Below are 12,864 nucleotides of genomic sequence, written 5' to 3' on the forward strand. Positions count from 1 at the left end.
AGTGGGCACCAGGTGGCTCAGTGGGTTAAGCCTCTGCCTTCAGCTTGGGTCATGATCTCAGGGTCTTGGGATGGAGTCCTGCATCGGGCTCTCTGCTCGGCATGGAGCCTGCTTCCTCCTCTCTCTCTGCCTGCCTCTCTGCCTACTTGTGCTCTCTCCCTGTCAAACAGATAAATAAAATCTTAAACAAACAAACAAGCAGTAAGAAAAGTGGGAAAATGCTAGGGGCGCCTGGGTGGCTCAGTTGTTGGCGTCTGCCTTCAGCTCAGGTCATGATCCCAGGGTCCTGGGATCGAGCCCCCCATTAGGCTCCCTGCTCTGTGGGAAGCCTGCTTCTCCCTTTCCCACACCCCCTGCTTGTATTCCCTCTAGCACTGTGTCTCTTTCTGTCAAATAAAAAAAATAAAATCTTTTTAAAAAAAGAAAGAAAACACCTCTCTGTAAGGCTGTGTCAACAAGGTCAATCAATTTCCTTCCTGGTCTCCCCAACACCAGCGTGGAGCTGAGCTATGACAAGTCCATTACCACTGCTGGTGTTAAAAATATGCTTGGCTCGTCTTCATTCAATTTGTAAAAGCAAGGCTCAGTATCAAAGTAGTGACTCCTCAGGGTTGTGCAGGTTACTAGAAAGGGGCCCCCATCAAAAGACTCTGATATAAGAGGAGGAGGGAAAGGCAAGATGATGTCTGAAAAAGTTACAGTGATTCTGATATTCTAGTTTTTCTTCCCACCGACACTGACACAGCCTTGATATATAACATTTAAAGTAATTTATATGGGTCTTAAAATTTTAACACGCTACAATAGTAAGTTTTATAGAGTAACATTAACTGCTTTTTACGATCTCATGCCTCCTTTTGTCCAGTTAGCTTTGAAATGACCCCATCTTTGGTTGTGTCAGGCACTGCTTTTCCATCTGTTGGCTTTAGCAGAAAACTGCAGGCATCTCAACCTTCTCAAAAGCAATAAATCCAAGATCAGGCAACCTGCAGTTCAGCGAAGCTTCCCACTTACCAAGAGCAAAGAGGTGCAGACCAAGCCAATAATGGACAGAAATATTTGCCCTAGCCAGCGAGGTAAGGGAAGGCTTTCCCGAGGGAGAGGGGGCTGGTTCTTGCATTTGAAAAGGGAGGAGATAGAGAAAAAGAGAGGGTTCCAAGGGGAGGATCCGTAGGTATATCCTGTCTATACGCCAGGGATCTATTTTCGAACATCACAGATCGTTCACATTTGGCACTCTCTTGAAAGTCCAGACAGAACTGAAAGCAAGCAGGGCAGTAGGTACAAAAAGTCTCCGGGAACAAATACTTTTAGTAAATCCTGGGCCAGCACGGCACACGAAGCAGCAGAAGCCAAGCCCATGGTGTTGCCATGTGAAGCTTAGTTCTGCGGAAGATAAAAGCCCCTTCGACCTCGGCTGGGTTGGAGCCCGCTCACTAGAGCACTAGTCCAACGGGAGAAGCGACGGAAGTGGGATGGGAAAGTCGGGAAGACAAGAGAGGATGAGGGATGGAGTGAGGCCTCCGAGCCAGGCGTTTCTGAGGATACAAAGAAAGAGTAGACACCAAGCGACCACTGCGACCAGAACACGAACACCTAGCTAATGGGACCTCCGAACTGCGGCTACTGAGCTGAGGGAGGAGGCCAGGAGCCTCGCGGGAGGTAGACAAGCCTACAGTGACAAAGCAGACACAATCCTCGGACCGCAAAGGCAAGACTGTTGGCGGGCGCCCTTACAGTGACGGTCGGCTCGCCGTCGAGCTCCTCCATAGCGCCTCGCCTCAGCCCCCTGGAACTAGCGCGGCCGCGGACGCTCCCGGCTCAGGCCTCCCGCTCACAGCCGCCTGCGAGAGAGGACCCCACACGGCGAGCGCCTCGTGCACTGCCTGCGGGTCCAAGCGCCCAACGCCGCAGGGGCCTCTCCTCTCGGCCACGATCTTCCCTCCGCGACACTCTACACATGTCCCTCCTTCCTGGCCGGCGACAACGGGACAGGGAGAACAGAGCCAGAGCAACCGGCCCACACAGTAACCCTTCAGCCAGCTCAGGCGCCGCTGCGGACAGCCCCGCGCCGGGCCGGGAAAAGGCCCCCGGAGAGGGCGGGAGCCGCGGCAGTGCGGCTGCGCGTGCGCGGACTGGGGCGGCTGCTCTGGGGCGAGCCCAGGGCCTGAAGCCGCGGTGAGCGAGCCCGTGGTATCTGTCGACTCTGGCTGTGCTCGCCTCTGTTGGGTCTGCAAGTTAAGGTCGTCGCAGCTGCTTCTCTGAACGGTGTCCAGTCCTTGCCCAGTCCCCGTCGGTGCACTGGGCTTGGGTACGAAGGCGGATGCCGCCCACTCCCACCCCCAAAACGCTCGTAAGGCACGCAGACAAAATTAAAGCGGCTGAAACAACTGTGAAATCGAGACAGCTGGGCTAGCTTAATTAAATACAAATACTAGTTTGTTGTCTCACCAAAGCAGAGCAGAAAAGAGGACTCAAATCAGGGAATCCCAGACCTTGTTATGGAAAGCTCAGAAGTGCTCCAGTGACTTAAAAGGAGTGATTTATTTCGTAAATGCCATATTTGCAAATACACAGGGAAGAGAACAGGACTTTCTAAGTTAGCAAATAAGTTTTTTAACGAATTGAAGATAATAAGTCTTAGGAAATACTGTCTGAAAATGTAGCAGCTGCTTTTATTTAGAGAAGAAATTTGATCTGAAAACAAAACAATTTCAAAACGCTCCCTTCCCCTTGGTTCTTCTGAACAGCGTATTTTAATGGGTAGAAAAAGAGGACTTGGAGTGATTAGGAAAATCCTGTCACACCAATAGTTCGTTCTTTTGAAGTACAGATTGTGAAGCAAGGGAAGAAAAATCCTTGTCTCTGAAGACTGCCATCCATAGGATGAACTTTAATGCAGTTTTGCACAAAATTCTGCACTGTTCTACCGTCTGTGTCTTAATGCATTTTCCAAATGTTTCAGTTTCACTGATCTGAATATTTCGAACAGCAGTGGTGTAGCTACGAAGTATGAGGAAAGTATTCATGCCCATTTTCCAGGGAGTAAAAAGAGTCCTAATATTTTCTGAAAGTAAAACGAACATTCAGGGGGTGCCTGGCTGGCTCTGTCAGTAAAGCATGCAACTTTTCTTTTTCCTTTTTTTTTTTTCTTGGGGGGGGGGGCATGTGATTCTTGATCATATCGAGTATAGAGATTACTTAAAAATAAAATCTTGGGGGGCACCTGGGTGGCTCAGTGGGTTAAAGCCTCTGCCTTCGCAGCTCAGGTCATGATCCCAGAGTTCTGGGATCGAGCCCCACATCGGGCTCTTTGCTCGGCGGGAGCCTGTTTCACTCTCTATCTCTGTCTGTCTCTCTGCCTACTTGTGATCTCTGTCAAATAAATAAATAAAATCTTTAAATTAAAAAAAAATAAAATAAAATCTTGGAGGGGCACCTGGGTGGCTCAGTGGGTTAAGCCTCTGCCTTTGGCTCGGGTCATGATGCCAGGGTCCTGGGATCAAGCCCTGCATCCTGCTTTCTGCTCAGTGGGGAGCCTACTTCCCCTGCCTCTCTCTGCCTGCCTTCCTGCCTACTTGTGATCTCTGTCAAATAAATAAAATCTTTTAAAAAGTAATAATAAAATATTGGAGTGTCTGGGTGGCTCAGTGGGTTAAAGCCTCTGCCTTCCGCTCAGGTCACGATCCCAGCATCGGGCTCTCTGCTTAGCAGGGAGCCTGCTTCCTCCTCTCTCTCTCTGCCTGCCTCTCTGCCTACTTGTGATCTCTGTCAAATAAATAAAATCTTTTTAAAAATACAATAAAATAAAATCTTAGGGTGCCTGTGTGGCAATGATTTAAACATCAGACTCTTGATTTTAGTTAAGATCATAATTCGGGTGGTGAGATCAAGCCTGGAATGGGGCTCTGCCTTTAGCATGGAACCTGCTTAAGATTCTTTCTCTCCTTCTCCTTTCACCTCTCCCCCACTCTCTCACTCTCTCTCAAAAAATAAAATTAATTAAAAATAATAATAAAGGGGGCACCTGGGTGGCTCAGTGGGTTAAAGCCTCTGCCTTCTGCTCAGGTCATCATCTTGGGGTCCTGGGATCGAGTCCCGCATTGGGCTCTCTGCTCAGCAGGGAGCCTGCTTCCCCCTCTTTCTCTGCCTGCCTCTCTGCCTACTTGTGATCTTTCTCTCTGTCAAATAAATAAATAAAATCTTTTAAAAAATGATAATAATAATAATAAAGGGGCACCTGGGTGGCTTAGTTAAGTATCTGCCTTCGGCTTGGGTCATACCAGGGTCCTGGGATCTGGTACTGCCTCAGGCTCCTTGCTCAATGGGGAGCCAGCTTCTCTCTCTTGCACTGTCCTTCTCCCCCGCCCCCACTGCTCATGCTCTCTCTGTCTCACTCTCTCAAATAAATGTAATCTTTTTTTTTTAAAGATTTTATTTATTTATTTGACAGAAATCACAAGTAGACAGAGAGGCAGGCAGAGAGAGAGAGGGAAGCAGGTTCCCTGCTGAGCAGAGAGCCCGATGCGGGACTCGATCCCAGGACCCTGAGATCATGACCTGAGCCGAAGGCAGCGGCTTAACCCACTGAGCCACCCAGGCGCCCCTCAAATAAATGTAATCTTAAAAAAGAATAATAACAGGATGAAAGACCAAAAAGAAAAACCACCTTTCTCAAAGGGAGACCTGAGAAAAAAAAACTATTTGAATGACAAAAGACCTTGGAAAATTTTAGTAGTATAGCTTCTTGATATTTTAAAACTGTCTTTGGGGCGCCTTGGGTGCCTTAGTGGGTTGGGCCTCTGCCTTCGGCTCAGGTCATGGTCTCAGGGTCCTGGGATCGAGACCCACATCAGGCTCTCTGCTCAACAGGGAGTCTGCTTCCCCCCCCCTCCCTCTGCCTGGCTCTCTGCCTACTTGTGATTCTGTGTGTGTGTCAAATAAATAAATAAAATCTTTAAAAAAAAAAAAAACCTGTCATTTGTAAGGTGTCTGGCTGGCTCAGTCAGTACAGCATGTGACTCTTGAGCCTGGGGTTGTGCATTCAAGCCCCACGTTGGGTGTAGTGATTACTTAAAGATTAAAAAAAATTCCTGAAAAGACTCATTTGAAAATAAGAGAAGCATTGAAATTGTCTGACTTAGGGCTGGATAATACTGGGAAAACGTATTGGAAACGTTTTGGCGGTGCTTGGGTGGCTTGGTTGGTCGGCATCTGCCTTCGACTCAGATCATGGTCTCAGGGTCCTGGAATTGAGCCCTGTGTCCTGCTCCCTGCTCAGCAGGGATTCTGCTTCTCTCTCTTCCTTTGCTCCTCCCCCCTGCTCACAAGCGCTCTCTCTCAAATGAATAAATAAATATATATATATATTTTAAAGGAAGATGTCAGACTCCATTCTAGGACCTTGGGATCATGACCTGAGTTGAAGGCAGATGCTTAACCAACTGAGCCACCCAGGCGCCCCAAGAATGATGTTTCTTTTTTTTTTTTTTTAAAGATTTTATTTATTTATTCGACAGAGAGAGATCACAGGTAGATAGAGAGGCAGGCAGAGAGAGAGGAGGAAGCAGGCTCCCTGCTGAGCAGAAAGCCCGATGCGGGACTCGATCCCAGGACCCCGAGATCATGGCCTGAGCCGAAGGCAGCAGCTTAACCCACTGAGCCACCCAGGCGCCCCAAGAATGATGTTTCTTTTTTTTTTCTTTTTTTTTTTTAAAGATTTTATTTATTTATTCGACAGAGAGAGATCACAGGTAGATAGAGAGGCAGGCAGAGAGAGAGGAGGAAGCAGGCTCCCTGCTGAGCAGAAAGCCCGATGCGGGACTCGATCCCAGGACCCCGAGATCATGGCCTGAGCCGAAGGCAGCGGCTTAACCCACTGAGCCACCCAGGCACCCCAAGAATGATGTTTCAATTACATAGTTTATAAATCCTCTTTCTCTTGGGGCACCTGGGTGGCTCAGTCATTAAGCGTCTGCCTTTGGCTCAGGTCATAATCCCAGGGTTCTGAGATTGAGCCCCCCAACAGTCTCCCTGCTCAGTGGGAAGCCTGCTTCTCTCTCTCCCACTGCCCCTGCTTGTGTTCACTCTCTTGCTCTGTCTTCTATCAAATAAATAAAATCTTTTTTAAAAATCCCCTTTTTCTTTTATATAATCATAAAGGAATACTTCTGGAAAAAACAGATGACCAGTATACAAATCTTTTTGTCTTCTTTGTCCTCCCCAGGCTGCTCCTCTCCTTATATCGGTTGGTTTAACTCCTGAATTCCTGTATCTATACTGAAGACTCTTCAATTATGCAAGAGAAATTTCAACCTGTGGTATATGAGAACCCAAGAAAGACAGAAAGAATAAAATATGTTTGGAGTCAAATGAAAATCTCCTAAAACAGAACATATTTATTGCCCAAAAGTCAAACCAGAAATCACTTTCAGTCACTCCAAAGTCAAACTAAGAATCATTCTCAGATCAAGCCAGAAGAATTGTGCTCTAGCACAATAGCTGTAGATGTGGCCTATATAAAAGTGCTAAGTGGATACATTTCATCCATCCTAGTAAAATCAAATAAATCTCCCTAGCCTACAGAGGAATAAATACATAATTGTATCAAACAACATAACTATTTTGGAAACAAGGTAGAAACCTGCAATCAAGAGGGGGGCCTGGGTGGCTCAGTTAGTTAAGCATCTGCCTTTGGCTCAGGTCATGAACCCCGGGGGCCTGGAATCCAGACCTCCCTCCATGGCATCTCGCTCCCTGCTCAGTGAGGAGTCTGATTCTGCCACTCCCCCTGCTTGTGCTCTCTCACTCTCATTCTGCCCACTCTCAAATAAATAAATAAATAAATAAATAAATAAAATCTTAAAAAAAAAAAAACAACAATAAACTTCGGCACCTGGGTGGCTCAGTGGGTTGAGCTTCTGCCTTCGGTTCGGGTCTTGGTCTTGGTATCCTGGAATTGAGTCCCACATCGGGCTCTCTGCTAGGTGGGGAGCCTGTGTGTCCCCCTGCCCCCGATCTGCTGCCTCTCTACCTACTTGTGATCTCTCTCTCTCTCTCAAATAAATAAATAAATTCTTTTTAAAAAACTTTATTTCAAATAACTTCAGTACAAAAATGGTACACAAATTTTTATATGTGCTATACATAACAAAAAAAATTTCTCCTATTGACCTATTGGACCAGAAAATTCTATGTTGTAAGAGCTGTCCTGTGCATTGCAGGATGTTTAGAATCCCTGGCTTTTACCCATTAGATGCCATTAATACCCCTCAACAATTTTAACAACTGAAAGTGTCTCTAGGTATTCTCAGTGTTCCCTAGGGGACAAAAATCACCTCTGCTAAGAATTGCTGGTATCAATGTTCGACGGTAGAGGAACAGAGGAACAACTAAATCTAACAGCAATGAAATTGCTTAGCTATTTCAAAGAACCATGAAGAACATGGAAAACTCTCTCAAGATGTTTTAAAATGTTCACCTTTTTGTCCCTATAATTGTATTTCCAGGAAATGATCAAGGACATTTTGAATAATGACCAGAAAAAAGGAAGTAATCTAAATGTCCCACAGAAAAGCCTTATGTAATCATTAAAATGTAATTGTAGCAAAATTTTATGAAAATAAATGTAAAATTTCATAAAGAATAAAAGATATCTATCAATATTCATATAGAAAAAAAGACTAGGAAAGAAGGGCACCTGGCTGGCTAAATTGGTAGAGCACGTGACTCTTGGTCTCAGGGTCATGAGTTTGAGCCCCACACTGGTTGTAGAGATTACTTCAAAAGAGAGTTTTGGGCGCCTGGATGCCTCAGTCCTTAAGTGTCTGCTTTTGGCTCGGATCATGATCCCAGTGTCCTGGCATCGAGCCCCATATCAGTCTCCCTGCTTGGCGGGAAGCCTGCTTCTGCCTCTCCCACTCCCCCAGCTTGTGTTCCTTCTCTCGCTGTTTCTCTCTGTCAAAAAATAAATAAGATCTTAAGTAAAAAAAAAAGAGAGAGAGAGAGAGAGTGTGTCTTAAAAAAAAAAAAAGAAAGAAAGAAAGACTCGCAGGAGTGAGTATTGCTACCTTAACATAAAAAAAGTCATCTTTCGGGGTGCCTGGGTGGCTCAGTGGGTTAAAGCCTCTGCCTTCAGCTCAGGTCATGATCCCAGGGTCCTGGGATCGAGCCCTGCATTGGGCTCTCTGCTCAACAGGGAGCCTGCTTCCTCATCTCTCTCTGCCTGCCTCTCTGCCTACTTGTGATCTCTGTCAAATAAACAAATAAAATCTTTCAAAAAAAAAAAGTCCTCTTTTAGCATGTTTACCAGATAATTTTATTTTTTTTTATTTTTTTTTTTTAAAGATTTTATTTATTTATTTGACAGAGAGAAATTACAAGTACACTGAGAGGCAGGCAGAGAGAGAGAGAAGGAAGCAGGCTCCCTGCCGAGCAGAGAGCCCGATGTGGGACTCGATCCCAGGACCCTGAGATCATGACCTGAGCCGAAGGCAGCGGCTTAACCCACTGAGCCACCCAGGCGCCCTACCAGATAATTTTAAATACAAAAGTAAACCAAAAATTTTTCTACAGTATATTACAATTAACATTTCTAGAATTATATAAAGACATTTACATGTGGATAAAGACCAAATTAAAATTGAGAGACAGGGGTGCCTGGGTGGCTCAGTGGGTTAAGCCGCTGCCTTCGGCTCAGGTCATGATCTCAGGGTCCTGGGATCGAGTCCCGCATCGGGCTCTCTGCTCAGCAGGGAGCCTGCTACCTCCTCTCCTCTCTCTGCCTGCCTCTCTGCCTACATGTGATCTCTCTGTGTCAAATAAATAAATAAAAAATCTTTAAAAAAAAAAAATTGAGAGACAAGGAGCACCTGCGTGGCAAGTTGGTTAAGTATCAGACTCTTGATTTCAGCTCAGGTCATGATCTTAGGGTTCTGAGATAAGGCCCCAAATAGGACTCCACACTGAGCAAAGAGTGGGCTTCAGACTCTCCCTTTTCCTCCCTTTCCGCCCCTCCCCCATCTCCGCACCCCCACACCTTTGCTCACAGGTGTGCATGCGCACGCACACTCAAGTAAATAAAAGCTTTAAAAATAAATAAATAACATTGAAAAATAAGTGGACAAAATTGAGAGATAAGTGTGGTATTATGGGAATGTGAAGGAATTAAAATATTTTATCCTTTATTTTATTTACTTATTTATAAGTATTTATAAATTATTTACTTATTTACTTATTATAAATTATTTACTTATTTATAAGTGTAGCCGCCACACCCATTGTGAAGCTTGAATCCACAACCCCAAGATCATGAGTTGCATGCTCTACCAACTGAGCCAGCCAGGCGTCCCCCCAATTTTTATTCCTTTGAAAAATAATTCCCGGGATGCCTAGGTGGCTCAGTGGGTTACACATCTGCCTTTGACTCAGGTCATGAGCCCAGGGTCCTGGGATCAAGTCCCACATCAGGCTTCTTGCTCAGCAGGGAGCCTGCTTCTCCCTGTGCCTGCCACCCCCGGTCCTGTGTTCACCCCACCCTCAACAAATAAATAAAATCTTTTAAAAATAAAATGAGCCTGGGTGGCTCATTTGTTAAATGTCTGCCTTTGGCTCAGGTCATGATCCCAGGGTTCTGGGATCCAGCCCCACATCGGACTCCCTGCTCAGCGGGAAGCCTGCTTCTCCCACTCTCTCTGCTTGTGTTCCCTGTCGCTATGTCTCTCTGTCAAACAAATAAATAAAATCTTTAACAAAAAATAAAAATAAAAATAATTCCCTGGAACACCTGAGTGACTGTCATTTGGGCATCTGACTCTTGATTTCAGACCAGGTCTTAATCTCAGGGTTATGAGTTCAAGCCCCACATTGGGCTCTGCACTAGGCGTGGACCCTACTTAAAAAAACAGGGACACTTCTGCGGCGCAGTCGGTTAAGTGTAGGCCTTCGGCTCGCTTGGGTCATGATCCCAGGGTCCTGGAATCGAGCCCCATGTCATGTTCCCTGCCCATGGATATCCTGCTTCTCTCTTTTCCTCTGCTGCTCCCCCTTCTTATGAGCTAGCTCTCTCCCTCCATCAAAGAAATTAAAAAGCTGTAAAAAATTTTTAAAAATTATAAAACTACAAAATAAAAATAAAAGTAATTTCCTGATAAATGTTTAAACACATACATATACATATGTATATTGATATATATGTATATGTATATTGATACATATATAGATACATACATATGTGCACATACACAAATAAGGCCTTATTTGTGAGAACTTGCTTTATAGCCCCATGTAAGACTTCAAGTTGAGAAATAAAATTATAAATGTGACAAAATCACTACTGGAGGAGTAAAAGCTGTTCTAGTCCTGTGGCTCTCAAATTTCAGGGAGCTTCAGAATTATCTAGAGTGCTTGTTAAACCACTGACTCGTGGACTCTATCAACAGAGCTTCTTATTCGGAAGGTCTAGGGTACCACCCAGGGATTTGCACTTCTACCCAGTTCACAAGTAGAGGTGATATTGTTGCCCAAGGGACCACTGTTCGAGAACCATTCTGCCAGTTATCTTCTCCACTGCAGGGTGAGCAGAATCACTCACAAACAGGAGCTTGAAGAGTATAGATATATATTTTTTAAACATTTAATTTATTTATCTGAGAGAGAGAGAGAGAGAGAGAGAGAGACATAGCAAGAGAGGGAATACAAGCAGGGGGAGTGGGAGAAGGAGAAGCAGGCTTCCAGAAGAGCAAGGAGCCCGATGTGGGGGGCTCGATCCCAGGACCCTGGGATCATGACCTGAGCTGAAGGCAGAGGCTTTAACCCACTGAGCCACCCAGGTGCACCAATTTCTGTTCATTTTATGGAGCAAACAGCTTTGAGTCACTGGGCCCTGCTAGAGTCTGGAAATGGACAGAGATGGACAGAGAAGGACTGGAGCATTAACAGGTTCAAATACATTGTTATTCTAGTGTAGAAGCTGCATTCAGGAAACCCACTGCAGGCACTTTTGGTTTTCTCATGACAAGTACTATGTAAGTATTGTATTGCTCTGTCAGTAAATATTTACCGATCACTGGGTCTCAGGACTTTGTTACCTGCCAAGACTACAAAGATGAATAGCCATGATACCTGCCTTCAAAAAGGTCCTTACAGGGCCATCCTCTAACTCATGTGTGGGCAATACGTATATTACTACATAGTATGGTATTGTGATGTGGGACAATATTTCCCTACAGTTATACCCCAGCTGACACATTTAAAGTGCAATATAGCAGGTTCTTGGCTTTGGCTGTTGGTACTATCTTGAGTCCCATCTTTGCCATGACGCAAAGATAGAAGCTGGAAGTTTTCTATAATATCACTGTTCTGCCTCCAGATTTCCTGCAGTATTTAGGCATTCAGTATTCAGTGTTCTTACAGTGTTCACACACATAGCTCAAGGACTCAACTAACCTTTGTTAGAATGGGAAGGAAATTTGATGTTATAAACTACACGCTTTAGTTGTCTATGTTATACATTCAGTTATGTGTTTCTTGGGGTTTTTCGCAAAGACTTAAAGCTCTAAATAAGACTCTGTGATTCTTGTTTTCCTACTACTTGTAGGAATATTGTTTTTTCTTTGGCAGCTGGCCCTGACAAGTACCTTGCAGCAGGTTTACCCTACCCTTACTTACCTTCTAACACCAATTGTTGATATTTAATTAGATTTCTAGAGGAACGAGGCCTTTCTTTGCCCAAGTTCCTACTCAACCCCTAATGGTGAAAACACTCACCACACAGCTCTCCTCCTCACTTACCACTTCTCTCATCCTTCAGGATCCAAGAACTACGCAAGGTGTTGGGGACAAAACTGCAAACAAGACGGACAGGTCTCTGCTTTCATGGAACTTTCAAATTCTGCTGAGAGAATACCAAACAAAAATTTAAGTCAAAACAACTCAACTGGTGCTCTTGGACTATTCTAGGATTCTTTTTTCTGCCTGTTTTTTTCTCTTCCTTGCATAGGGATCTATATGTGGTTCCACAGGAACTAAGCACTGGGCTCTGAGTTGGAAAGCCCGAGTTTCATAGGATTCTGGCTCTGCCACTCCAAGCTGGGTGACCAAGTTGGCCAACCTCTCTATGTCTTATTTTCTTCTTCTGTAAAATGGGGACAGTAATAGAGGTTTAGTGAGGATCAAGGGGTTAGCACAGAATCCCCAGATAATAATCACTTGATGAAAATCTGCCATTGGGGGTGCCTGGGTGGCTCAGTGGGTTAGGCCTCTGCCTTCGGCCCAGGTCATGATCTCCGGGTCCTGGGATCAAGCCCTATGTCAGGCTCTCTGCTCAGCAGGGAGCTTGCTTCCCCTCCTCTCTTTCTGTCTGCCTCTCTGCCTACTTGTGATCTCTGTCAAACAAATCAATCAATCAATCAATCAGTCTTTGGGGGAAAAAGAAAACTTGCCATTGTTCTTTTCTGTATCTGTTACCCCTTCTACTTTTTACTCTAAAGCACCCTCTTCCAGTGCACAGCCACCCCTTACCCTCCCCTATAAAAATGATGGGGGGGGCGCACCTGGGTGGCTCAGTCCTTAAATGTCTGCCTTTGGTTCAGGGTATGATCCCAGAGTCCTGGGATCAAGCCCCGCATCAGGCTCCCTGCCCAGCGGGAAGCCTGCTTCTCCCTCTCCCACTCCCCCTGCTTGTGTTCCCTCTCTCTCGCTGTCTGTCCTCTCTCTGTCAAATAAATAACTAAAATATTTATTTAAAAAAATGATGGAGGGACAAGCTTAATGTTGGGAAATTTCTATCTTTTCACATTTTTTCCCCTTTGGGAATTGTAAAGAGACTCTCACATACAACTTCAGTAGATCCCCTAGGTTCAGCTC

General features: G+C 45.2%; 1 protein-coding gene across 3 annotated transcripts in view; it reads right to left on the bottom strand.

Moving 5' to 3' along the window:
* Nucleotides 1-11,809, bottom strand: part of NUP85 (nucleoporin 85) — a 40,784-nt gene extending 28,975 nt beyond the window's left edge. Inside the window, exon 1 of one of the 3 annotated variants that reach the window (XM_059148657.1) lies at nucleotides 11,791-11,809. In XM_059148657.1, the coding sequence (XP_059004640.1) occupies nucleotides 11,791-11,802 (12 nt within the window). In that variant the 5' untranslated portion in view covers nucleotides 11,803-11,809. Of the gene's footprint in view, nucleotides 1-1,737; nucleotides 2,018-11,790 lie in introns of those variants that run through there. The other 2 variants (XM_059148656.1, XM_059148655.1) reach the window with 2 other exon arrangements.
* Nucleotides 11,810-12,864: the final 1,055 nt, after the last annotated feature.

This window comes from Mustela lutreola, chromosome 15 (genome assembly GCF_030435805.1).
Source record: "Mustela lutreola isolate mMusLut2 chromosome 15, mMusLut2.pri, whole genome shotgun sequence".
Lineage (NCBI taxonomy): Eukaryota > Metazoa > Chordata > Mammalia > Carnivora > Mustelidae > Mustela > Mustela lutreola.